A 27,745-nucleotide genomic window follows, 5' to 3' on the forward strand; every position below is an offset into this window, starting at 1 on the left:
GATTTAAACTCAGGCGCATACGTTTGGTGAACATGTGCCCTAGTCCGCAGGCGGCTAGGAAGCACTCGTCCCTGAACCAGGCGCTCTTGGGGATCCAGTTCTTGGGAACTTTTATTGTTTCCCCGGTTGACAAGGTCGCGTCTGTGAGGCCGAAAAAGTCTGCCTCAATGATCTTGTCAAAATCTTCCTCTGGGATTTGGGGAAGAGCGCACTTCCGGCCCATCAAGTCGGGCTTCTTATTATACAGACGGAATTCATAATTCTCCTGTCAGGTTGGAGCTGACATCAGGTAAAACCTGTGCTTCCAGCTGTCGAATTTCGAGACCTTGTCCAAGGTCATCATATATTGGGGATGCGTGGTTAGAGTGTACCACGCCCTCCATCCGCCTGGGCTTCTGCTAAGATAGTGCATACTAGCAAAAGCCTCCCATCCGGGGTTAAGCCCCTGGAACTCGTAGGCGGCAACATACCCCAGAATGTTTGTCCAAGAGTTGGGGGTAAGTTGCCAGACTCCGAGGCCGTAGCCTCTTAAAATTACCTTCACCGCCTGGTGAAGGGGGAAGCGAAGGCTTGCCTTGAATGCCGCCTCATAACAGCCGAAATAGCTGTTGGCGTTCTCTTGATCGTCTTCCCAGGCGACGGTGCCATTCTCATGCGGCACCCGGATCTTGTACCCGTCTCCTAGCGGGTGCATTTGAGTAAAATTCTTTAAGTTTTCATCCATTTGGATCCGTTCCTTGGAGGAGACGTGAATAATGAAGGGATCGTCCTTCTCGTTCCATTTTTTCCTTTCCTCCTCCTCGCTATCCTGAAGCGGGGGTAAATCATCACTGCTCTCAGAGGTAGAGGCGGAGCTGTCGCTCTCCGTCTCTTCCTCATCTTGGGACAAGGGGGCAGAGACGGCCTCATCGCCGCCTTGGTCGCACTCTTCCAAAAAAGAGTCAGCAGGGGTTGAAGGGGCGCGCGGAGGGGATCTCTCTAGAGCCGTTTGGTCTCCCTGACCAGACGTTTCTCCCTCAGGTGTTTGGCCGCCTGAGCCTTCGCTCTTGTAATTTGGATCAGTCGCCGTCTGCATTATCCGAGCCATTGTGTCCTGTACAGACACGTAACTGGTCGGAATCCAAGGCAAAGGGTGGTCCCATTACCCCGAGACAGCACTCCCAGTCCTAGACTCAGCCGTCCCTGGTGACCAGCTGGACTCTAACCTAGGTTGTGCCGTGTGTGTTGGTGATGCATCCATTTATTGCAAGAAATATGTACAAGCGGTGAAAAAAGAAAAAGAGCTGAGAAAGGCAGAGACGGTACCATTTGAAGAGATATCTGAAACTAGGCGGGTTTGGCTGGGTCTCTAGAAGATGAGCTTTCTTGCTTGCGCCTGACTCAAACGGATGACTTCTACTCTCTAAAAGTTCTCTGTACAAAATTTTTTGTAAACGTACCAAAATTATGAGGGTAAACGGCTATATATAGAGGGTAAATACGGGGGCATTTCCGTAATTTACCCGGAAGGTGAACGGTTACTCTTTAATGGTAAAATTACCACCAATTGGAGCGTGACAAATGTCACAGATGCCACGTGGCGTGCCACATCCCGTGAAGGGAAAATGTTTTGGGTAATTTTACCCCGCCACGTGGTTCAATCAGAGGATGAACGTGTCAGCCTCAGGATGGCGCAAAGTGGACCAATCCATGCTTGACACGTGTCACTCCAGAAATTAAGGGAAAAAGGCGGCCTTCAGGCCCAAATCCCGAGAAAGCCGCAAAGCGGCGCAGCCCACCAATGATTAGGGTTCAGTGACCTAATCAGGGGCACAAATCCCAAAGACCCTATAAATAGGGAGATGTCCCTCTTTTTGAGGGCACATTTATTACACATTTTACTCTTTGATAGAGACATCCTGAGCTTGGAATCCGAGCAGATCCCTACCTAAATTTCCGCACCTTTTTCTCCCTTCAAGTTTCTAACTTGTGCGTCGGAGGCGGAGCACCACCCAACCGGTGTCTCCGTTTGTTTTGCAGGTACAGCTCACTCCGGATCAGTCTTCGTGTTGTAACTCTCCCGAGGGACAAAAACACCCAAAACAACTATATCTTTTCTTTCATTCAGTTCCTTGTTTAATCTTAGCTAGTTCATTTTTGTTTTAAGTTTTTCGTTTTCTGATTGTCTTTTAAAATTTTTAATTTGTGAGTTTGCTTAGGTTTGTCATTCATCAAAAAAGGGGAATATTGTTGATCTTAAGTTTTGATGATGACTCAAGGAACCTAAGCAAACCCATAGGAGCTTTAACTTTTGTCTATTAGCTTTGATGTATTAACAGGTTTTATATGCAACGAAGTTCTAGAGTCAGAATGGAGCATGGAACAAGTCTAAAGGATGAGCTATGGACGAGCATAGAAGACAATCAGAAGCCAAGTTCCTTGAGTGAGGAACTGAAGCTCCAGAGCCGAAGCTTCACAGTGTGTCAAGGAGTTTAATGTATCTTTACTATTTATTTTAGGCTTCTTGTATATATGTTAAGTACATGACTAATTTATAGGGTTTAAGTGGATTTGATTTTATTTATTAAAGATTTTATTTTCTAAATTTTAACTCAGTTATTTTCGAAATATATCCTTTTGAGTTAAATTATCTTCTTTTTGTTAAAAAGATTTTCTGTTTTAATTCTATCTCATTATTTGTAAAATCTGACTTGGAGAATAATCCTTCAAACGTGTAGTTTACTTTGTCAAAGGAAGTTGAGAAAAATTAGGAAGCCAGTAAAACACTTCCTGATAAATCGTTTGACTTTCTGCCTAAGCTCCCACGAACTGCACCTCCTAGTTTCATGGAGGTTGTGGCTAAGTGGAAGTTGAGGCAAACGGAAAGATTTTTAACTTCCCTTTTTCTCTTATAAATAGAATCAGTTTTCAGTTGACAAAATACACTTGAGCATTACGATTCTTAGCTTTCCGAAAAAGAGTCAAAAATCCACTTAAGTCCTTGAGTGTCTTTGTACTTAGCATCTTAGAAGTTTTATCTTGAGTTGTATTGGGGTAGAGTTTGGGTAAACTCTAGAGTGTGTAATTGCTCTGAGTGAAGCAAGGAGAAAGAGAGAGATTCGAGAAGCTCAACTGATTGAGGGATCAGTTGAGGGGGACTTAAGTTCGTAGAGGAACTTGAGTTTAGAGTCTTAATTTGTAATAGGTTGTTTGCCCTATTATTATTAAGAGTTGAGTTTAAAATCCCTTGTGGTCGTGGTTTTTCTTCTTGATTAGGGCCAAGAAGTTTTCCACGTAAAATCTCTCTTGCACTTTAAAGTTATTGTTTAAGTTTCTTTAAGAATTCTGCAAAAATTACCCTAGTTCCTCCACATTACAATTCACCCCCCTATTGTATTGTTCATTCTAATCAACAAAAAGTATTATTAAATTTAATTAGAAATTAGGTAATTTTATGAATAGTTTGAGGGAAAATGTATGATATTGTTATCTTAGTTTCTAAATTTTCACAAATTCTTGTTAATGAATGAAGTATATCTCAAAATTGAAATATTATGATAGAATTTAATTTTTTTTTTTAGTGTTAACGATACTAGAAAATAACAAGTTACGTCAAAATGCATCAAAAATGATAGAATTTAATATTTTATATGCTAACATGTATTATGACCTATATGTCAACATTTTTATCTCTTATGGACCTAATATCGTGTTATGTTTGTAATGACAGGTGTTTATAACTCATGGAGGAGGATTATTACCCACTAGTAGAGGATTTGGAGGATGATGATGATGGCTATGAGGATGAGGACAAGGACGAGCCATATGATGTCAACAAGGAGACTGATTTGGGTGAGCCAGAAGATCAAGAACAAGATGCTTTTGAGCGCAGGCTTGATGAATTTGAAATTTCAGTTGAATGTGCGCCTCCTATTGATTCTACAATTGTTGAGACTGTTGGTGAGAACACTAATCCTCAAACTCAAAGCCAAGGACAGGAGCAATTGAACACAGGTGGTGGAGTGGGGGTAAAGGCACCAGCTAAGAGAAAGGGTAGGGGTCCGACAACAAGTTTTAAGAAGCCAACTTGTCCCATGGTGTTGGAGTATGACAAAAGAGGTCAACCTACTGGCCAATGGATTCGGAAATATGCAAACCAAGTTGGCATATGTTCGCGCAAAATCCCCATTACACTTTGTTGGAAGCAAGTACCTCCAGGCTTGATTCAAACATTTTGGGATGATACCAGGGCAAGTGTTTTGTTCAAATGCACATTTACACAATTACAAATAATTTCACCTAATGGTTGTTTGTAAATGGAAAATAATAATTGCTTGTATTTGTGATTGCAGAAGCTGTTTAATATTCCTAATGATCCCCAGAAGAGAAGGGTGTTTGATTCTTTACTAGCGGAGAGATTCAAAGGCTTCAAGACCCACTTGACCAGTGGATGGATCTATAAGAAAAAGAAACACAAGAAGAAAGCTTCCAAGGGGAATGATGGTGAAGATGGAAATGAGGAAGACGTTGAGGAACAAGACCCACCGTGGAAAAAATGGCCAAGGAAAGTCGGTACACTCCACTGATGACAAAAATTGACGGAAAATTTTTGCTTTTGCATCTTTCGTTTGCTTGTGTCTGCACACACACATATACACACACACAGACTCACAAGTCATACACATGTCATATCACATCAAGTCAGTGGTTAAGTCAATCACAATATATACGAGTCCATTGGCAAATTTATTTTTGCAAGTCTCATCTACATCCGACGTTTGTGGACAAGCGAACCATTTACAGCCCACGTTCGGGGACAAGCGGACCATCTACAGCCCACGTTCGGGGACAAGCGGACCATCTACAGCCCACGTCCGGGGACAAGCGGACCATCTACAGCCCACGTCCGGGGACAAGCGGACCATCTACAGCCCACGTTCGGGGACAAGCGAACCATTTACAGCCCACGTTCGGGGACAAGCGAACCAACTACAGTCCACGTCCGGGGACAAGCGGACCATCTACAGCCCACGTTCGGGGACAATCGAACCACCATCATTTCATGACGCAAGGTTCTCGATACACAGAGACTTGCAATCTCATCATCTGTCGACTTTCCTCAAGCATGGAAAGTATTATCCGGTGGATTTCTTCAAGCATAGAAAACCGCCAAGTCGGCTTTCCTCAAGCATGGAAAGCGTTATCGGTGGATTTTTCTTCAAGTATAGAAAACCGCCAAGTCGGCTTTCCTCAAGCATGGAAAGCGTTATCGGTGGATTTTTCTTCAAGTATAGAAAACCGCCAAATCGGCTTTCCTCAAGCATGGAAGGCATTATCGGTGGAATTCTTCAAGCATAGAATGACACCATATTCATCAGTCGGCTTTCCTCAGGCTTGGAAAGCGTTATCGGTGGATTTTTCTTCAAGTATAGGAAACCGCCAAGTCGGCTTTCCTCAAGCTTGGAAAGCGTTATCGGTGGATTTTTCTTCAAGTATAGAAAACAGCCAAGTCGGCTTTCCTCAAGCATGGAAAGCATCATCAGTGGATTTCTTCAAGCATAGAATGACACCAAATTCATACGTCGACTTTCCTCAAGCATGGAAAGTATTATCCGGTAGGTTTCTTCGGGCTTAGAAAACTACCAAACTCCTCAGTCGGCTTTCCTCAGGCATGGAAAGCGTTTCAACAAACGTCATCCGGTGGATTCCTTCAAGCATAGGAAGCTACCAAGCTCATTTGCCACCGATACACTGGTGTTAGATAAGCATTCTATCCCTTTACTCTTTTATCTGTAGAACTAACATTTTTCTGCAGGTATCGGCGTATACAGAATGATTTAGGATCGCAGAACGTCTTAAATCATTCTCCGTCCCTATCGGCTACTTTGATTATCGTTTTCGAAACTGACGTTTCTACAAACTCAGTCAAAGTGGGGGCTTCTTTAGACACCTAAAAATGTCTCCCCAAACCAAACCCGTTGATGAACACCTTTCACCGCCATTATTTGTCGAGTTGAGTATTTAATATTTGGAGTGCTTATATCCATGTTCTATCCAATATATTTCATGAACCAATACAATTTCTAGCTCATTTCCCTAAACCATAACCTATTTTCCAATTTTCGTGTCCACATCGCAAAATCTAAGAGAAACTGATTTTATGGCTATACAATTTTGATCCAATTATTATTTTTGTTGGATAGGCCTTTAAATAAGCTTTCCAACCATATATCATAAGCCCAATTCCGAGCTATAACGAAAAATATATGAGCAAAACATTAAACTCGGCCTAAAACTGATACCGTCTCACTATTTCGACTATATATTTTGTTCTACAAAATATTTTAATCTGATTCCATATGGATTAAAAAGTAGACTTCAAGATCTTTCCAACTATATCTTATTCATCTTATTCCGATTTCTGGATCAAAAGATATGATAAAAACAAAAACCGCAAAAACTGAAGTCTATCGAGTTTTATTCCGATTTAATTCGGATCTTATCTTGTTTTCTTCGACCCTTCTTTTTTCTCTATAAATAGAGGTCATATCTCCCCTTTTCCAATCATCAACAAGCTTGATCATCAAATCCTTCTCTTTTTCTCTCTTTTACACCAAAAAATCATTCTCTTCTCTCTCTCCCATATTCTAAGCCTTAAACCTATATTCCTAATTACACCATTCTTCCCTTAAGCACTCCAAGGAGTTCATACAATACCCAAAGTTCTATACTTAAACCAAGGCGTGAAAGTTATAATTAACTGAGGGTTTGGACCAAATCAACTCTATATTAATTTAATTTTAATTTGCTTTATATTTTTATTGAAGTTACTAACAGTTTATTCATGATGTAGCAATTTAAAGGAACGCGCGGAATGTGAGTAATTAATTATTTTAATTACTCTTATTTTATTTTCTTATTGCTAGTATCATGATTAGGTTATTTTGTATTTAATTTGACTAACGCTATTATTGTTGAATTGCTTCCAATATTAATGTTTATTCTATTATTATTTTTATGATCACCATATTGCATGTTTAAAGGGAATATGTAATTGAAAATCACGATTAATAAGATAATATGGACAACCGGTTTAAGTTCCTTTTTAATCTTGTTGTTTAATTCAAGTGATCACAAATATTTTAGAATTATGTGTTGCATTAATATTAAACCAATTTAGCTTAATAATAGTTTGGAGCGAATTGAATATTTTGTTTGTATGCCTTTGAGATCACAGGAATGCTTTTCACTATAAGAACTGAGTAGAGGCCAATACGGGCGAATGTGACTCCATGACTCACTTCGTACCATCATCCCCGATCCTCCTTTCGTGGTTCCGAACCATATGGAGTTAGTAATCTCATGGATTATGAATGGGGTGTAACCTTCACGGGTCAATTTTTATTGCCTATCGTTGTTTCTTATCGTGGTTGCCTTTTTATGATCCGTGAACGGTTTACAAGTTCCAAAAAAAACTTGTTGGTGGTTCCCTACTTTATTTGTCCCTAATCGTTGTCCCTAATCGTAATGTCAATTCCCACTTCCTATGAGTGCCAAGCATATTCACAATATGCTTTTACGTAGGCGCACTTCGAGCGACGCCTACAGCGTGACGGAGGACGAGTGGAAAGACTTTGTTATTCAAAAAACTTGACCCAAAGCAATTGTAAGAACTACTAAATCTAATGAGAATTGTATAATATATTGACTCTTTTTGCAGTAATGATGCTAACATTACTATTTCTGTAGGAAATTCGAGAGCAAAACAAGGCAAATGCATTGCAGAAGGAGTATCGCCATCGTACGGGGGCCAAGACATTTGGTGAATGGAGGCAAACTTGGAAGAAGGAGGGTATATACCCCACTTTGACTCAAGGGTCATCCGAAGAACCCTCCAACTCCACGATCACTACGTTGGTTAGTCGTGCTGGCGATTTCATTTGTTCTCTACATTCCTTTGATAAGGACACCGAAAATGGGTCATCAAGGAACCGGAAAAAAAAGTGGCTGATAAACTTGTAAGCTATTTGAAACTTTAGCATAACTTTACCATACAAAAGCATTATATGTATTCATGTTAACATTTTTTCTTATGCTACAGCTTGAGTACACTATAGAAGTTGTTGAAGGCAAGCTGGTCCCGACTATAGAGAAAGACCCTTTCACCTTGGCTTTGGGAAAGCCCTACCATCCAGGCCGGGTAGTAGGTATGGGAGGGACGTTGCTAGGATGGGAAAAGGTGATGGGTTCAGAATACACAAAAATTGGAAGATCTCGAGCAAGTGTTAACGCACCGGAAGAATTGGATGCCAAGGTGGCATCCATCAAGGAACAAGTTCGCAATGAGTTAATAGGTGAATTCAATGCTTGGGCGAAGCAAATGAACTTACCCTTTCCGTTCCCCCCGACTACACCGGTCGACTCAAGTAGTCACCCAAAAGGACAAGGAGAAGATGAGAGACATGGAGAAGAGGAGATACATGAGGTAGTTTTCTATCTATTAGTTTTGGCCTAGCTAGTGAGTTACGTGAGATCTAATGTGGCATTATTGATTAATTATTGCAGGTTGTTACTCCCACACATGCGGACTCGAGAGAGGTTGATAATCAAACACCCCATGAATTTCCAGATTTAGAGGTGAATTTAGGATTCGAGGGAGCGTGTTTGGTTTTAACATAGTGAATTTTGTTACATGATCAATTGTGTAGGAAAAGACCCTTTTGATAATTTCAGTTTTTACAAGTGAATTTCGTTATTGGTGTAGGTAGAGACCGAGTGTACACTTCTAGCCCCGGGGCTATCAAATGGAGGAGATTTGCAGTTGGTGGCGTATGATAGTGCACAAGCGACGACTGGTGATACGGTCCATTTCCAATCGCTTAGGCCACAACATTACTCGGTCGGGATCAATTCTTACATTGCTGGGTTCGAAAACATCCCACTACCGGTGCTTATAGTGGATGATGGGATTACTCTTCTTTGGGAAGCAAAGGGTAGCTATGTGCAATGGCCGCGTGCTTGGGTGAGGTTGATCAACGAGGTAATATTTATTTTGATGTTGTGCAAAATAACAAATCTGCATGCGTACTTACTAGCTTAACCCCTGGCCAAAAATTTTTGAACTCTAATTATCTTTGTTTGATCAGATTTCGAAAAAAAGTCAATCATCAAAGAGAAGGAAGGTGGAGAAGCCTAAAAGCGTTGATCAACCTACAAAGAAGATGAGTGAACAGGGGTCGAAGAGTGAACAAGTGCCGAAAAAGAATTCTTCGAAAGGTTCAGCCATGCAACCTACTCCACTTGTTGGAGACAATGTCCTTCAATCGCTCACTAAGGATTTAACTTTTCTACACAATCGTTTTAGTCATTTGCCTAGTGACGATCCCATTGAAATTGCACTTCCTAAGGCAATGTTCCATTATGATGAGGATGCAAGTGCATGGTTAAACAAACAAGATGTGAAGGAATTTTTAAGAGGTTCAATGCTTAACATTTCTCTCATTCAAATATTCATGAGGTACGGGCACATGCCACTTAAATTAATTATGTTATTCATATTAGTGTTGTTTATCCTTTATATATATGTCAATTAATTTTTCATTGTCCATGCACGCAGAGCACTACGGGAGCACTTAAGTGACACTGATTCCCCTAGTAAAGTTGGGTGGTTATGCCCCGAACAGACATCCGAGACTAGAATCTTACACAACTCCCCCGAGATGATGTATTATGTTAATCATAGTATTAGGGAATCAATGCGTGCGGGAGACAAGTTCATATTCGCTAGGGGTGAGCAAAAAAAAATAGGTACCCAGTCCCGGACCCGGAACCGGTTTGGACCCGGCGGGTCTAGACTTGGAACTGGTCCCACCGGTTCCAAGTCCGGGTCCAAAAATTAAGAACCGGTTGTAACCGGTTTCGGTTCCAATTTTTGAAAAATTGGACCTGGTACCCGGTGGGTACCCGGAACGAGTTCTTCAAGTCATCTAAAATTTTGGAATTCAGTAAACAAATGAAATATTGGGCCTTTTTTGTTATTACCAGCCCACTTACTCACAACCCATTCATCTTATAAGGAGTACTTATTATTAAAACCCTAAAACTACTCTTCACCGCCCACCAAATGCACCATCTTCACAAATTTCACCAGCCAATATCACCTAATAATTCATCAACCACCCTTTTCCATATTCTTAGATCTATATCAAATTCTTATTTTTTTTATTTTTTGTTTTTTTTTGACGAAAAACATATTATGAACCTGTTCTCTCTTACAAATTCTCATTCATGGCATATGAAGAAGTCGGAACCACCACCACATCAACGAAGAACACGTCAATGTTAAGAGAATGAGAGAAGAGGTGATAGTTAAGGGCGGTGACCCGAAGAAGAAGCTCGATTATATATTAAATTATAATTTACATAGATTATTTGACTCATACTAATTTGGTAGTGTATAATTCATGTATTGGTTAGATTTTAGATCTTAATTTGTTCATCTCAATATTCTGGAAATTTTCTATGGTTTCAAGTTTTTTAATGGCTGGTCAACTATAACACCGGGTACCCGGTTCTAGAACCGGTACCCACCGGTTCCGGGTCTAAAATTTTGGGACCCGGTTGATACCGGTTCCGGGACCAGTTGCAAAATCTTAGACCCGGTACTAACCGGTTCCGGGACTGGGTCCTTAGTTTTTGACCGGGTACCCGGTTTTGCTCACCCCTAATATTCGTCCCATGTTATGAGGAGTACGTTTAACCATGTGTAATTCAATTCTTTCTACATTTGAATTATATGTTGTACCCTAATTATTGATTTGTTTGTGTATTGTGAATTTATGTAGGTTTCATTGGTTCCTCATGGTGATTTGTCTAGCTAATAACACAATCTTTCACCTTGATTCAGCTCGATCAACAAAGAAGTGCCTCGTGATGTCTGTACTACAAAAGTAAATATAGCTATCTAGTGTTGATTATCTTAACCTAACTCATTTAGTAGTCAAACTAATCAAATTAGAATTTACTTTCTTATAGTATTATGAAGAAGATACATGGTCGTGCTCCACGGGGTCCTACATGGAAATCACCTATGGTAATGCCACATCATATTGTGATTATCTTAATAAACATTGCTAAAACAATTGTGGATTTTATGTGACGTTTGATTCATTTGATTTGTTCCTATGCTAGTGCCCACAACAAGATAATGAAGTTGATTGTGGATTATACGTGATGAGATTCATGCTTGACATAGCGACTCATTGTACCAATACCATACATCTTGGTGAGGTACGGCCTTAAACTTAGAAAAATGCTCTTTTAACGTGATTTCAAGGCTTAGCAACCTATAACTAAGTATAATTGACATGTAATGAGAAAAAACATGGTCATTAGTTAAAAAATGTAGAAAATGGGCAAGTAGAAGTCATTTAGGCCTTAATTAGGCTATTTAGGAAGAAAATGCGACCTTAAACTTAGAAAAATGCTCTTTTTACGTGATTTCAAGGCTTAGCCATATGTTATGAGAACGAACATGGTCATTAGTTAAAAAATGTAGAAAATGGGCAAGTAGAAGTCATTTAGGCCTTATTTAGGCTAATTAAGATGAAAATGCGACCTTAAACTTAGAAAAATGCTCTTTTTACGTGATTTCAAGGCTTAGCCACCTATAACTAAGTACAAATGACATGTTATGAGAAAGAACATGGTCATTAGTTAAAAAATGTAGAAAATGGGCAAGTAGAAGTCATTTAGGCCTTATTTAGGCTATTTAGGATGAAAATACGACCTTAAACTTAGAAAAATGTTCTTTTTACGTAATTTCAAGGCTTATCCACCTATAACTAAGTATAAGTGACATGTTATGAGAAACAAAATGGTCATTAGTTAAAAAATGTAGAAAATGGGCAAGTAGAAGTCATTTAGGCCTTATTTAGGCTATTTAGGATGAAAATGCGACCTTAAACTTAGAAAAATGCTCTTTTTACGTGATTCCAATGCTTAGCCACCTATAACTAAGTATAATTGACATGTTATGAGAAAGAACATGGTCATTGGTTAATAAAATGTAGAAAATGGGCAAGTAGAAGTCATTTAGGCCTTATTTAGGCTATTTAAGATGAAAATGCGACCTTAAACTTAGAAAAATGCTATTTTTACGTGATTTCAAGGCTTAGCCACCTATAACTAAGTATAATTGACATGTTATGAGAAAGAACATGATCATTAGTTAAAATAATGTAGAAAATGGGCAAGTAGAAGTCATTTAGGCCTTATTTAGGCTATTTAGGATGAAAATGCGACCTTAAACTTAGAAAAATGCTCTTTTTACGTGATTTCAAGGCTTAGCCACCTATAACTAAGTATAATTGACATTTTATGAGAAACAACATGGTCATTAGTTAAAAATGTAGAAAATGGGCAAGTAGAAGTCATTTAGGCCTTATTTAGGCTATTTAGGATGAAAATGCGACCTTTAACTTAGAAAAATGCTCTTTTTACGTGATTTCAAGGCTTAGACACCTATAACTAAGTATAAGTGACATTTTATGAGAAACAACATGGTCATTAGTTAAAAAATGTAGAAAATGGGCAAGTAGAAGTCATTTAGGCCTTATTTAGGCTATTTGGGATGAAAATGCGACCTTAAACTTAGAAAAATGCTCTTTTTACGTGATTTCAAGGCTTATCCACCTATAAATAAGTATAATTGAAATGTTATGAGAAAGAACATGTTCATTAGTTAAAAAATGTAGAAAATGGGCAAGTAGAAGTCATTTAGGCCTTATTTAGGCTATTTAGGATGAAAATGCGACCTTAAACTTAGAAAAATGCTCTTTTTCTGTGATTTCAAGGCTTAGCCACCTATAACTAAGTATAACTGACATGTTATAAGAAAGAACATGGTCATTAGTTAAAAAATGTAGAAAATGGGCAAGTAGAAGTCATTTAGGCCTTATTTAGGCTATTTAGGATGAAAATGCGACCTTAAACTTAGTAAAATGCTCTTTTTCTGTGATTTCAAGGCTTAGCCACCTATAACTAAATATAATTGATATATTATGACAAACAACATGGTCATTAGTTAAAAAAATGTAGATAATGGGCAAGTAGAAGTCATTTAGGCCTTATTTAGGCTATTTAGGATGAAAATGCGACCTTAAACTTAGTAAAATGCTCTTTTTGTTTGATTTCAAGGCTTAGCCACATATAACTAAATATAATTGACATATTATGAGAAACAGCATGGTCATTAGTTAAAAAATGTAGAAAATGGGCAAGTATAAGTCTTTTAGGCCTTCTTTTAGACCGTTTTGACCTAAGTATTTAATTTCTTACATATTTATTACTCACATGTTTAACTTAACTAATTAATTTAATTCATTCTAACATAATTTATATATATTCCAAGTTTTGCAAGGTGCAAAAGGGAGATCCGTTAACAAGCAAGGACCTTAATGAAGTTCGAGACATGTTGGCATCTTTCATCACCTTCAATTTGTAAATGTGGCATCATTTTGAATTTATACTTTGTTAATCATTAACTTTTAGACTACAATATTGAATAGTTAGTATTGTTTGTATTTATGTATATATCACACTTTATTTGTTGTATTGCATTTGGTTTTTAATTATAAATGTCTAAATATATATTTTTAATTCTTGTTATGATTATTAATAATAATTATATTATGGCAGAATTTATAGCAATAATATGGCAGAATATTATAGCAGGATCAGTTGCAGGAATAATTGCAGGCAAAAAAAAAAAATAGATCCCTATTATTGCCATCCGTTTACCGGTTCAAACCGGTGGCAAAAGTCAGTCTTCCAATCCAAAAAAAAACCGCGCCATTTACATTGCCACCGGTTAACCGGTGGCCATAATTATTATTGTGGCCTTGCGTTGCTTTATTTCCACCCCCCAAATGACCACCGGTTCAAAACCGGTGGCAATGGGGGGGGGGGTTTCAACCGGTGGCCATTACATATTTTCGCCTAGTGATATTTTGACATATATTTTATTTCATGAAGAACATGGATATTACTCAAGTTCAATTTGCTATGAATGGTGAAGAATTATGTCTTGCTGACAGTGCAACTACTCATACAATACTTAAAAAAAAAAAATTTCTCTCATTTGATAATGAAAAGGATTAATGTGAGTACCATATCGGGTAGTACAAATACCATTGAGGGCTCCGGAAGAGCCACTATAATATTGCCTTGGGGAACTGAAATTAAAATAATTGATGCTTTATACTCCCCATTGTCTCAAAGAAATTTATTAAGTTTTAAATAATAACGAATTTCCTTTAAATCACAAATATAAATCAAGGCTGAAAACATGTTTTGGATAAACTACCTACATTCTTCAGTGGTTTGTACTACACAAAAATCAATGCAATTGAAGCTCATGCTATAGTAAACCAGAAGTTTACTGATAATTTTGTTGTTTGGCATGACCGGTTAGGCTATCTCGGTTCAATAATGATGCGAAAAATAATTACGAATTCATGTGGACATTCTTTGAAGAGCCAACAGATTCTTCATAATGATTTTTCATATGTTGCTTGCTCAGAAGGCAAGTTAATAATTCGCCCATCACCAGCTAAAATTAATTTTGAATCAATTAGTTTTCTGGAACATATACAAGGTGATATTTGTGGGCCCGTACATCCCCCATGTGGACCATTTAGATAATTTATGGTTTTAATTGATGCATCAACTAGATGGTCACATGTGTCTTTGTTATCAACTCGTAACCTGGCGTTTGCGAGATTACTTGTCCAATTGATTAAGTTACGGGCACATTTTCCAGATACTCCCATTAAGGCTATTCGACTTGATAATGCTGGTGAATTTACATATCAAGCTTTCAATGATTATTGCATGTCCATTGGAATAAATGATGAACATCTTGTAGCTCATGTTCTACACAAAACGGTCTGGCAGAGTCGTCATTAATTAAACATATTCAGTTAATTGCTAGACCATTGCTTATGAAATCCAATCTCCCAATTTCTTCTTGGGGACATGCTATATTACATGCAGCAGCACTAATTCGCATTAGACCAACAAGTTATCACAAGTTCTCCCCATTACAATTGGTTTATGGTCAGGAACCAAATATTTCCCATCTAAGAATTTTTGGATGTGCGATTTATGTTCCAATAGCTCCACCATAACGCTCTAAGATGGTTCCTCAAAGGAGGTTGGGAATATATGTTGGGTATGAATCCCCGTCAATAATTAAATATCTTGAGCCTACAACAGGGGATTTATTTACGGCTCGTTTTGCAGATTGTCATTTTAACGAGTCACTTTTCCCAACATTAGGGGGAGAAAAGAGAGAGCTTTAAAAATAAATTGAATGGAATGAATTATCATTATCTTATCTTGATCCTCGAACTAAACAATGGGAACTAGAAGTTCAAAAGATAATTCATTAACAAAGTTTAGCAAATCAATTGCCAGACTCGTTTGCTGACCTAAAAAGAGTGACCAAGTCACATATTCCAGCTGTAAATGCTCCATTTAAAATAGATGTCCCGGAAGGACAAAATAAATTTGCTAATGAGCCTAAACCACGTCAGAAACGTGGAAGACCAATAGGTTCCAAAGATAAGAATCATCGGAAAAGAAAAGGAGCATTGATTGATGATGGTCAAATTGAAGAAACAATTTCCGAAGGATCTCCAGAAGAGACTTTAGACATGATACAAGAAGAAATTCAGGTACCTGATAATGAAGAAATTTCAACAAATTATATCATGTCTGGAATTACATGGAACCGAAATCAAATCGACGTCGATGATGTTTTTGCATGCAATGTAGCATTAGATGTTATGGATAATAATGAGGATCATGAACCAAATTCCATTGAAGAATGTAGACAAAGAAATGATTGGCCAAAATGGAAAGAAGCAATTGAAGCAGAATTAAAATCTCTTGGAAAAAGAGAAGTATTCGGACCTGTAGTCCGTACACTTGAAGGTGTAAAGCCATTGGGATATAAATGGGCCTTTGTGCGAAAGAGAAATGAAAAGGGTGAAGTTGTAAGATAAAAGGCACGCTTAGTTGCACAAGGATTCTCACAAAGACCTAGTATTGATTATGAGGAGACATATTCTCCTGTGGTGGATGCAACTACTTTTGGATTTCTGATTAGTCTGACAATAAGAGAAGGACTTGACTTACATTTGATGGATGTAGTCACAACTTATTTATATGGCCCACTGGATAATGACATTTACATGAAGCTCCTAGAAGGATTCAAGCTGCCAGAAGCAGCAAAATCTAGTTCTCGAGAACATTTTTGTATTAAATTGAACAAATCTCTTTATGGATTGAAACAATCTGGGCGTATGTGGTATAACCGTCTAAGTGAGTATTTGTTGAAAGAAGGTTATAAGAATGATCCTGTCAGCCCATGTATTTTCATAAAGAAATTTGGATCGGGATTTGTTATAATTGCAGTGTATGTTGATGATTTGAATATCATTGGAACTCCTGAAGAGATCTCAGTGACTGTCAATTATTTAAAGAAAGAGTTCGAAATGAAAGGTCTAGGAAAGACAAAATTCTGCTTGGGGTTACAAATAGAGCACCTAGAGAATGGAATCCTTGTGCATCAATCAACATACATAGAAAAGGTTCTTAAAAGATTTTCTATGGATACAACACATCCATTGAGCAACCCTATGGTTGTAAGATCACTTGAAGTAGAGAAAGATCCATTCCGACCCCGGGAAAATGATGAAGAAATTCTTGGTCCTGAAGTACCATATCTTAGTGCAATTGGAGCACTAATGTACCATGCAAGTCATACAAGACCCGACATATCATTTTCAGTTAATTTATTAGCAAGGTTAAGTTCATGTCCAACCCGAAGGCATTGGAATGGGAATAAACATTTACTTCATTACCTTCAAGGTACGAAGGATACGGGTTTATTTTTCCCAAAGTTGTCCAAAGAAAATTTGATTGGTTTTGCATATGCAGGTTATTTATCTGATCCTCATAATGGTCGATCACAAACTGGATATGTGTTCACATATGGTGGTACTGCCATTTCTTGGCGTTCCATGAAACAAACCATTGCAGCTACTTCTTCCAATCATTCTGAGATTTTAGAAATTCACGAGGCTAGTCGTGAATGTGTATGGTTAAGGTCGGTAGTTCAACATATAAAAGAAGTTTGTGGTTTATCATCTGGGAAAGAGGCACCGACAACTTTATATGAGAATAATGCAGCTTGTATTGCTCAACTTAAGGATGGATACATCAAAGGTGACAGAACAAAGCACATCCTTACCCAAAATTTTCTTCACTCATGATCTTCAGAAGAATGGAGATATAAAATTATTGCAGATTCGTTCAAGTGAAAATTTAGCAGACTTATTCACTAAGGCTCTTCCGACCGCAACATTTAAAAAGTTAGTTTATCGTATTGGATTGCGCCGTCTCAAAGATCTTCAGTGATATAATAATGAGGGGGAGTAATTGCGCGCTGCACTCTTTTTCCCTTATCCATGGTTTTTTCCCACTGGGTTTTTCCTGGAAAGGTTTTTAATGAGGAAACATATAAGCGCATTAAATCTCTCTTAGATAATGGGCATCCAAAGGGGAGTGTTACAAAATAATAATGTATGCCCATTATAGCTTGTAATTATCTCTTTTATGACTACCTTAAGTATGGTTTTAATAGCATCCTTGTAACCCTGCTTTGTCATTAGTCCACATTAACCCTTTCATGAATGGACTCTTCATTGTCCATATAAGTTACAATGTTCACATCTTGTATATATATAGATGGTCATGAAATTGATGAAGATAGACAATACAATTACCATCTACATCTCTCTTTCTCTAATCTTCTCCCTTTTCCCCTTATTTTATAATAAAAATATATTAATTATGAACTATATTACCATGAAAACATTATGGTAGTCATATTTCAAATGACTACTGTAAAATTTTCATTAATATCGTAATGAATAATCCTCTTTTGACACTCTTCATGCAAGTATGCAAGGCCCTTAGCAGTTCCTATATCAATGTCATGTAATTTTGACCATTCGACAATTTTTCTGAGCCTACTGAACATCGACATATTGAGTGACCCGAACTCCATGTACTCGCTCGTATATAAGTTGCTGCAAATGATTATAATCTAACTTTGTTGATCATGTACGAATAATGATTGACTCGAATACATCCTTAGAACCGTGAATCTGTGATCAATTTAGGGAATAATCATCGAGCATTTTAGCTGTTTATAGAGTTGTAGTCTTTGGCTCTATTCTTTTGAACTTCTTTTTCAGAATTTATGTTTAGTTCAACTCTATTAATCAATTCAATTAGCTCATGTCTATTAGTTCATTATGTTAAGTTTAAATCATGTCTATCTTTATATTTATTTCAGTCCAAAAGAACAGGGCCATAAACCCTTGGTTATAGCAGACATTGTAGTAGTCACATATACAGTCATCAATGCATCATCTAACTCATGAAACTTTGGCATGGAATTTTTTGAGGGCTGCCCAGTTTATCTCTTTGATTGACAAATTTTGTCAATCTTGGGCGACAACTTAGCAATCTTGCTTACACGGGGATGAGTCAGCATTGGAAGGTGACATGTAGGATAGCGGAATTGACCACATAGGCAACCGAATTTATAACGGCAACAACAGACGTCGTTTATGTTTTTGTATTGCAAGAAAAGTAATTTTTAAACTTTTAGCAGGGAATTTAATGTAGGTAGTTGGTGGCTTAGTGACTTCAAAATAGTTGTGTTCTTCGTTGTTTGACCATCAATTTTGAAGCTTAAGGGAGTACAAAATTCCAATCTGATACTTATGATTTGGAGAAGAAGCTTGTGACGAACTCGGATCAGATTTGAAGATGTTTCTAAGGTTAGTGCAGTGACACAGAAACTTGTAGCAAACTAGCTGTTCCCGCTGAATTCTGCTTCCGTCAATGTCCGAGGGCTGGTAATGGTTTACCGTCCAATTGCAAACCTACACAGCCCATACAGATTAGCTAGCCCGGGGGTTATCCGGGAATAACCACTCCGATGCTAAAGTTAGTACCTTTATGAGAAGAAAGAGAAAGAAGAGAGAGAATGAAGAGAGAGAAAGTGTTTTTAGAGAGAGAGATTCTACCTTTGAAATGGGGATTTTCTTGGGTATTTATAGAAACACAACCAAGCAGGTTATACAGATAGGTGGCACACAGACCTTATAGGCAACAGGTGCCTACGTGGCCCTAAGAAACTCTCCACGTGCCAGAGGGACATGCTACGTGACGAGAAGCAGCTCTCCACGTGGCATAGACTGATGCCGGTAAGGACATGGTTTATTCACCGATTAACGAGGGCTTAAACTGCACAGCACTCTTTTACCGGCTTTATGAAGGATGCTACCGGTATATCCCGTACAACTAGCCCCCCAAGTGAGGACAATAGTAAAACAAACGTGCTCACTTGTGATGGAACATGGTGCTAGTATGCATAATATACCATACAAGAATAATGAAAAAATGAAAAAATCTACGATTTTCCCTTCAAGTGAGCGATTTGCCGATAGGCTTTGCTCAATTTAAGATGAAAAAATCTACGATTTGCCCCTCAAGTGAGCGAATTGCCGATAGGCTTTGCTCAATTTAAGTCCAAAAAATCTAGGATTTGCCCCCCAAGGGAGCTAATTGCCGATAGGCTTTGCTCAATTGAAGACGAAAAAATCCACGATTTGCCCCCTAAGTGAGCGAATTTCCGATAGGCTTTGCTCAATTTAAGTCCAAAAAATCTACGATTTGCCCCCCAAGTGAGCTAATTGCCGATAGGCTTTGCTCAATTGAAGACGAAAAAAATCCACGATTTACCCCCCAAGTGAGCTAATTGCCGATAGGCTTTGTTCAATTGAAGACGAAAAAATCCACGATTTGCCCCCCAAGTGAGAGAATTGCCGATAGGCTTTGCTCAATTTAAGACCAAAAAATCTACGATTTGCCCCCCAAGTGAGCTAATTGTCGATAGGCTTTGCTCAATTGAAGACGAAAAAATCCACGATTTACCCCCCAAGTGAGCTAATTGCCGATAGGCTTTGCTCAATTTAAGTCGAAAAAATCCACGATTTGCCCCCCAAGTGAGCTAATTGTCGATAGGCTTTGCTCAATTGAAGACGAAAAAATCCACGATTTGCCCCCTAAGTGAGCTAATTGCCGATAGGCTTTGCTCAATTGAAGACGAAAACCGAAAATAGGAGTTAATACATTTTCACCCTCGTTTGAAATATTTCCCCAGGATTTGGCGGGAAAATGTAATAAAGTAATGGGGCACGTGTCAGTCATCGAAGTATGGTGTTTTGAAAAGGCGTTTTATTACACCCGTTGGATTGCATGTAGTAAATGTCACATCAACCGCTTCACTTGGACAGTATAAATAGAAAATTTCATACTTTTAACCCCTTCATCTTTCTTTGCGAAAAAAAATTTCGAAAAATTTCCACTTCATTTCAGTTGTAGTTCGCACATATTTCTGCGATTCAAGAGTCGATTTGTCGAAGGTTTGGTCAGTTGTTTTTATACCGGTGTTTGTAAACGAAGGACATTTGATTCCGGAGTTACGCTTTCAAGAGTTGAGTTCAAAAGAGGTAACAAACCCTAACTTTGTTTTCGATTTCTCACTGGTTTGTGGTTAAGTAGATTTTGCGTTTATTTCATTTTTTGTAAATGTCTGGTTCTGGAATGCCTGCGAATACGGGTAAAGCCAATGAGGCTGAACTCTGTACACCCTTATCTTCTTGTCTGGGTTATGATATTTATGGACTTTCCCCTTACCTTGAACTTATTTCGGAGTTTGCACTGGATAAAGAGAGATAGCCAGTCACCCGGATGGTGGTCTCTTTTTACTGCTCCCGGGAAATGCACCGTGTGGCCAAAATTGACCAGTTGTAAGAACTGGAAGAAAGAATTTTATTTTTTATGAGTGTTCCCGATGATTTTACCGTCCGTAGGACATTTTACCACCCTCATAGTATGTTCGAGACCATACGGTCGAGAGCGTTAGGAAAGTTGGAGAAAAAAGCTTTTAGATGGTTTAACTGTACATATGTTAGTGCTGGTAAGAAGAATAAAGTTGTTCCGGGGGTGTGGTTGCCCCATTGTAATTATATACTAGGCAACGCCCCTCTATCTCATGTCGGTCTCTGCCATACCGATGCATTTGCTATGGAAATGTTTATAAATTATATACATTTACTTATATTTATCTTTACTGTATTTATGCTTTGCATTAGAAATTAATTTTGATAAGTGTTTTTCCTGCTTATTCTCTTACCTGGCTGCGTTTATTTTACTTATGACTGTTCTCTCTCTCTCTTTTTTTTTTTAAACGTCTATGTTTACCTTTATAATGTCGGTGTATTGATGTTTGTTATCAGGTGATTTTACCACCAGGTATTGACAAACTCGACTACAACCGACTAGGGTTGTATCCTGACGGGAGAGTGAAGCAACAGTGCCCAGATCGGCCAAAAAAAGTCATACGACACCCTTCCCGTTTTCGCCACAAGAGCCTAAAAAAAAAAGAACGAGACAGCAAGACATGGCTCCTACCGAATGTGTTGTCAAACCCCGTACCCTAGCAGTGAAAAGGGTTGGCGGCAACGCGTCAAAAAGGACGTCTGGGTCCTCCGACCGAGAGCAACAAAAGAAACAGAAAAAACGAGATGGCGATTCGGCACCTCTCCATCAGGAGGCACAAGAGACATGGCCGGAAGGGGTCGTAAATCTGGAGGACGAGACCGATCCCCATCCTCCGAAAAAGCTGACAGTCACCTTAAGGGATCCAACTGGTCCTAGGGCTAGCAGCAAGGCCAGAACCTACCAGGTGGCCAACATCAACAAGCCTCCGAGCAAGGAGAATCTAACGGTCATCTCGACACGCTCTGGCGGCCCCAGCAAATTTGCTTTCTTCCCGGCTCTTGTCGGTGACTTCATCGAGATTTCGCATGTCAGAATCCCGGAAGAAGTTGCTAACGAGTTAGTTGTACCCTTTGGTGCTGCCGGTGATCCATGGCATCCCCAGATCAATGTTAACCGTGGCGAGTCTGTTCTCTGCGACGATCCTAGCACTGGCGGGAGCATGGGCTAGAGGGTGCTAAAGGATTTGGCGACGCCAGCCGACAGGCCTGTCAACCGCGTTGCTGCCCCTTGCGACCAGCTAATGAACAACATGCTCTGGGTAAGACAGCAAAGAATCCTTGTTATTTTATTATGTTTATTTACATATGTACTATTTATGTGACTAACGGCCATTTTAACATTATCTCCAGACCGTCAACTCTGCCGTGGAGGTGGTACATGGTACCAGCACTACCAGCGTGCTGCTGATCAAGCCGAGACGAAGCTGAAGAAGGCGGACGATGCTTGCAAGGCCATTATCAAGGAGCGTGACAAGGTGAAGACCGACATGAAACTTTTGCAGAAGCAGATGTCGGACCTAAACAAAAAGCTTCAGAACCAAGAGCAGTTGCAGAAGAAGGTATCTAGCCTTGAGCAAAGTCTGGAGGATGAGAGAGAGGCTAAGGCGGCGCTGGCCGGCAGAGTGGAAAAGATGGAGCGTGAAAATCCAGGACTCAGACGCCGAGCCGTTAACCGGTTCCTACAGACTGATCTTTACGCTAACCTGCTGGTTAATCGGTATACTGTCGGTTGGGTCTCCGCGCATCGCTGTGTGTGCAAAGCTGAGGGGTGGGACTCGGCAAAATGGCTGGCCGTCGAGAAGGCTTTTAATGAGGAACTCTCCTACCAGCTATGAGAGTGAATATTTTTGACGAGCTCCCACCACATTCTGTGATAACAAACTTAGACCCACGTGAATTGCCAGAAGTGGAGTTTGATGCCGCCCTTATTAGTAGCCCTGTTACCACTCATGCTAGTAAAGATGGGTCTGTCGGTCCCTCCAACAATGAAGCTAACAAAGAGCCCGGTAAGGCGGCTGAAACAGCAGGGGAGGCCAACAAGGATTGACAAGGAGGGTAGTCACCATTGGATTTATGTGGGCCATTTGTTCTGTAACCGTTCTCTGTATTTAGAACAATTATCTCTGTCTGTATCGTACAATATTTTTCTTTTAATGTTGGATATATAGCCGATCAGATACTTTGACTTTTGAGTGATTGGTTTATTTTATGTATTACTATAATTCTTGCTATCGTGTGTTTCCTGTTTATATTATGGTCGTTATTTATTTTTTATTTTTTATATATGTATTTTTTATATCTAATATTTGATGCTTGTATATCTTGAATCGTTTTCTCGGTTTTTAATACTCTATTCTCGGTATTTTAAAGTTATCCATTACCTATACTCCCCAAGAATTTCGGCAAATTTTATTCGTAAATAAAATTTGGGAAAACTCTTTAATACCTGTAATAAACTTTGTTCTCGGTATTTTAAAGTTACCCATTACCTATACTCCCCGAGTTTTTCGGAAAAATTTATTCGTAAATAAAATTTGGGAAAACTCCGTAATGCATGTAATTAATTATCGGATGTGAAGTATACCGAGATTACATATCCAACCTTTATCAGGCCGAGCAAAGGCAGTGGATCAAACTGCACTTTCAACTCCCCTTGAGGTCCATTAATATCCATTCATTCTTTTTTCTCACTTGAACGACCGAGTCAGCTAGCTAGGCTGTGATCAGATCGTATCGAAAGTAGGTAGAGTGATTGTATTTCATAGGTACTAAAACAGTTTACAATGCTAGTGAATACCATAAACGTACGCATGACAACATGTCATCTAAATTTATACTACGCAAAATAGATCACATTAAGCTTTACATGAAATACTTCTTTAACACACCAGCGTTCCAAACATTCTTCAGGGGCATTCCTTCTAGGGTCATTAGCCGATAAGACCCTTGCCGAAGTGTTTCATATATTTGATAAGGCCCCTCCCAAGTTGCAGTAAGTTTTCCCTCTGCGTTCCCTTTGTCGGTTGCGGCCGTTCTACGCAAAACTAAGTCTCCATCTTCCATGGGCCGATAATTGACGCGCCGATTATAAGAATGGCTCATCCGGTTTTTGTATGCAGCAGATTTTATGGCGGCCGTCAGCCTCACTTCCGGTAGAAAATCCAATTGCTGTCGAAGCAGCAAATCATTTTGACTTTCACAGAAGTGTTGTACGCGGAAAGTAGGCGGTCCCACTTCCGCCGGAACCACTGCTTCCGAGCCGAAAGCAAGGTTAAAAGGTGATTCCCCCGTAGTTTCTCTCGTTGTCGTACGATTTGCCCATAAAATCTTGGTTATCAGATCCGCCCACAGGCCTTTGGCGTCCTCCACCTTTTTCTTGACTGCCCCTAGTATTTTCTTGTTAGCGGCCTCGGCTTGCCCATTTGACTGCGGGTGACATACCGCCGCATACGCAAATTTTACTTTATAAATGCTGAGAAAATTTTTTACCGGACCACAATCAAATTGAGAGCCGTGATCAAACACCATTGCAGTCGGCAATCCGAATCGGGTGAAGATGCTCTTCCAGATGAACTTCTTCCCCTCGTTCGCTGTGATCTTTGCTACCAGTTCCGCTTCTATCCACTTGGTGAAGTAGTTTATCCCTACAATAAAAAATTTACGGCCACCCTTTGCTGACGTGAACGGCCCGATAATGTCCATTCCCCATTGAGCGAACGGAATTGGGTTAAGAATGGGTGTTAAATCATTTGGAGGTTGATTAATCACCGGCCCATACTTCTAGCATTTATCGCATTTTTTAACGTACTCAATGGTGTCTGCGTTCATTGTCGGCCAATAGTAGCCCCGTTTCACTGCCTCCAGCGACATTGACCGACCCCCCGCATGATTACCGCAATCGCCCTCATGTATTTCTTCTATCAGCCTTGCCGATTCGTACGCCGTTATACACCTTCGCAATGGTAGTGAAAACCCCCGTTTATACAATGTGCCCCGAAACATAATAAACCAAACGTTGTCCTTCTTGATCTTTCTCGCCTCAATCTTATTGGTGGGCAGGACGTTGTGTACTTTGTAAGCTAAGATTTCGTCATACCATTCTCGACCTTCGCTTGTACAATGTACATTTTTGGGAGAATGTTCATCAATACTCTTTTCTTTCAAAATTTCTACCATCACCGTCCTCTCTAAATCGTTAAAGCTTGAATTGCAAGTTTAGCCAACGCGTCTGCCTGCGTGTTCATTGCTCGAGGAACCAATTTTATTTCGAAATACTCCAGATTAGATGTAACACTCTTGAGTTTTGCCAGATATGCCGTCATGCTCGGCTCTCGAGTTTCGTAAGTGCCAGTAAACTGATTTGCCACCAGTTGCGAGTCAGTTGTCATCTCAATACGCTTTGCTTCCGCAGATATGCATAGCTGTATTCCTGCCAAGGCTGCTTCATACTCTTTCTCATTATTCGAGGCTTTGAATTTGAACTTGACAGCATACTCGAACACATCTCCTTGGGGAGAGATCATAATTACTCTAGCCCCTGAGCCGGTTGAAGCAGATGAGTCGTCAACTGATACCTTCCATGTGTCGGTACCCTCCTCTTCTTCATAATAAGATGTTTCTACAATGAAGTCAGACAAGGCTTGGGATTTGATTGATACCCTTGGTTTATACGTAATAACGTATTCAGACAATTCAATCGCCGGGTCTAGACTTGGAACTGGTCCCACCGGTTCCGAGTCCGGGTCCAAAAATTAAGAACCGGTTGTAACCGGTTTCGGTTCCAATTTTTGAAAAATTGGACCTGGTACCCGGTGGGTACCCGGAACGAGTTCTTCAAGTCATCTAAAATTTTGGAATTCAGTAAACAAAATAAATATTGGGCCTTTTTTGTTATTACCAGCCCACTTACTCACAACCCATTCATCTTATAAGGAGTACTTATTATTAAAACCCTAAAATTACTCTTCACCGCCCACCAAATGCACCATCTTCACAAATTTCACCAGCCAATATCACCTAATAATTCATCAACCACCCTTTTCCATATTCTTAGATCTATATCAAATTCTTATTTTTTTTATTTTTTGTTTTTTTTTTGACGAAAAACATATTATGAACCTGTTCTCTCTTACAAATTCTCATTCATGGCATATGAAGAAGTCGGAACCACCACCACATCAACGAAGAACACGTCAATGTTAAGAGAATGAGAGAAGAGGTGATAGTTAAGGGCGGTGACCCGAAGAAGAAGCTCGATTATATATTAAATTATAATTTATATAGATTATTTGACTCATACTAATTTGGTAGTGTATAATTCATGTATTGGTTAGATTTTAGATCTTAATTTGTTCATCTCAATATTCTGGAAATTTTCTATGGTTTCAAGTTTTTTAATGGCTGGTCAACTATAACACCGGGTACCCGGTTCTAGAACCGGTACCCACCGGTTCCGGGTCTAAAATTTTGGGACCCGGTTGATACCGATTCCGGGACCAGTTGCAAAATCTTAGACCCGGTACTAACCGGTTCCAGGACTGGGTCCTTAGTTTTTGACCGGGTACCCGGTTTTGCTCACCCCTAATATTCGTCCCATGTTATGAGGAGTACGTTTAACCATGTGTAATTCAATTCTTTCTACATTTGAATTATATGTTGTACCCTAATTATTGATTTGTTTGTGTATTGTGAATTTATGTAGGTTTCATTGGTTCCTCATGGTGATTTGTCTAGCTAATAACACAATCTTTCACCTTGATTCAGCTCGATCAACAAAGAAGTGCCTCGTGATGTCTGTACTACAAAAGTAAATATAGCTATCTAGTGTTGATTATCTTAACCTAACTCATTTAGTAGTCAAACTAATCAAATTAGAATTTACTTTCTTATAGTATTATGAAGAAGATACATGGTCGTGCTCCACGGGGTCCTACATGGAAATCACCTATGGTAATGCCACATCATATTGTGATTATCTTAATAAACATTGCTAAAACAATTGTGGATTTTATGTGACGTTTGATTCATTTGATTTGTTCCTATGCTAGTGCCCACAACAAGATAATGAAGTTGATTGTGGATTATACGTGATGAGATTCATGCTTGACATAGCGACTCATTGTACCAATACCATACATCTTGGTGAGGTACGGCCTTAAACTTAGAAAAATGCTCTTTTAACGTGATTTCAAGGCTTAGCAACCTATAACTAAGTATAATTGACATGTAATGAGAAAAAACATGGTCATTAGTTAAAAAATGTAGAAAATGGGCAAGTAGAAGTCATTTAGGCCTTAATTAGGCTATTTAGGAAGAAAATGCGACCTTAAACTTAGAAAAATGCTCTTTTTACGTGATTTCAAGGCTTAGCCATATGTTATGAGAACGAACATGGTCATTAGTTAAAAAATGTAGAAAATGGGCAAGTAGAAGTCATTTAGGCCTTATTTAGGCTAATTAAGATGAAAATGCGACCTTAAACTTAGAAAAATGCTCTTTTTACGTGATTTCAAGGCTTAGCCACCTATAACTAAGTACAAATGACATGTTATGAGAAAGAACATGGTCATTAGTTAAAAAAAGTAGAAAATGGGCAAGTAGAAGTCATTTAGGCCTTATTTAGGCTATTTAGGATGAAAATACGACCTTAAACTTAGAAAAATGTTCTTTTTACGTAATTTCAAGGCTTATCCACCTATAACTAAGTATAAGTGACATGTTATGAGAAACAAAATGGTCATTAGTTAAAAAATGTAGAAAATGGGCAAGTAGAAGTCATT

At 39.0% G+C, this 27,745-nt stretch overlaps 2 protein-coding genes and 1 long non-coding RNA gene across 3 annotated transcripts; all 3 read left to right on the forward strand.

Moving 5' to 3' along the window:
* The first annotated feature begins 9,096 nt into the window (after positions 1 to 9,096).
* Positions 9,097 to 10,462, forward strand: LOC110703888. Its single transcript, XM_021881669.1, has 3 exons — positions 9,097 to 9,496; positions 9,596 to 9,703; positions 10,456 to 10,462. Exons 1-3 carry the CDS (start codon positions 9,201 to 9,203, stop codon positions 10,460 to 10,462), a joined length of 411 nt encoding a protein of 136 aa, XP_021737361.1. The 5' UTR covers positions 9,097 to 9,200.
* Positions 9,867 to 13,746, forward strand: LOC110703970. Its single transcript, XM_021881772.1, has 5 exons — positions 9,867 to 10,340; positions 10,824 to 10,928; positions 11,014 to 11,071; positions 11,170 to 11,268; positions 13,391 to 13,746. The coding sequence occupies exons 2-5, from the start codon at positions 10,840 to 10,842 to the stop codon at positions 13,481 to 13,483; spliced, it is 339 nt and encodes a 112-aa protein (XP_021737464.1). The 5' UTR covers positions 9,867 to 10,340; positions 10,824 to 10,839; the 3' UTR covers positions 13,484 to 13,746.
* Positions 13,747 to 25,181: 11,435 nt separating this feature from the next.
* On the forward strand, positions 25,182 to 27,353 carry LOC110703848. Its single transcript, XR_002507788.1, has 4 exons — positions 25,182 to 26,184; positions 26,668 to 26,772; positions 26,858 to 26,915; positions 27,014 to 27,353. It is a non-coding gene; the product is annotated as an uncharacterized LOC110703848 (long non-coding RNA).
* Positions 27,354 to 27,745: the final 392 nt, after the last annotated feature.

This window comes from Chenopodium quinoa, unplaced genomic scaffold, assembly GCF_001683475.1.
Source record: "Chenopodium quinoa cultivar QQ74 unplaced genomic scaffold, ASM168347v1, whole genome shotgun sequence".
Taxonomy (NCBI): domain Eukaryota; kingdom Viridiplantae; phylum Streptophyta; class Magnoliopsida; order Caryophyllales; family Amaranthaceae; genus Chenopodium; species Chenopodium quinoa.

What these genes read in the sequence shown, in the direction of transcription:
- LOC110703970 (XM_021881772.1), top strand. Translation starts at nt 10,840, where the DNA reads ATGGTGATTTGTCTAGCTAATAACACAATCTTTCACCTTGATTCAGCT. An exon ending in GTGATGTCTGTACTACAAAA is followed by an intron (nt 10,929 to 11,013) that starts GTAAATATAGCT and finishes ACTTTCTTATAG; the next exon opens with TATTATGAAGAAGATACATG. An exon ending in ATACCATACATCTTGGTGAG is followed by an intron (nt 11,269 to 13,390) that starts GTACGGCCTTAA and finishes ATATATTCCAAG; the next exon opens with TTTTGCAAGGTGCAAAAGGG.
- LOC110703888 (XM_021881669.1), top strand. Translation starts at nt 9,201, where the DNA reads ATGAGTGAACAGGGGTCGAAGAGTGAACAAGTGCCGAAAAAGAATTCT. An exon ending in CTCATTCAAATATTCATGAG is followed by an intron (nt 9,497 to 9,595) that starts GTACGGGCACAT and finishes CCATGCACGCAG; the next exon opens with AGCACTACGGGAGCACTTAA.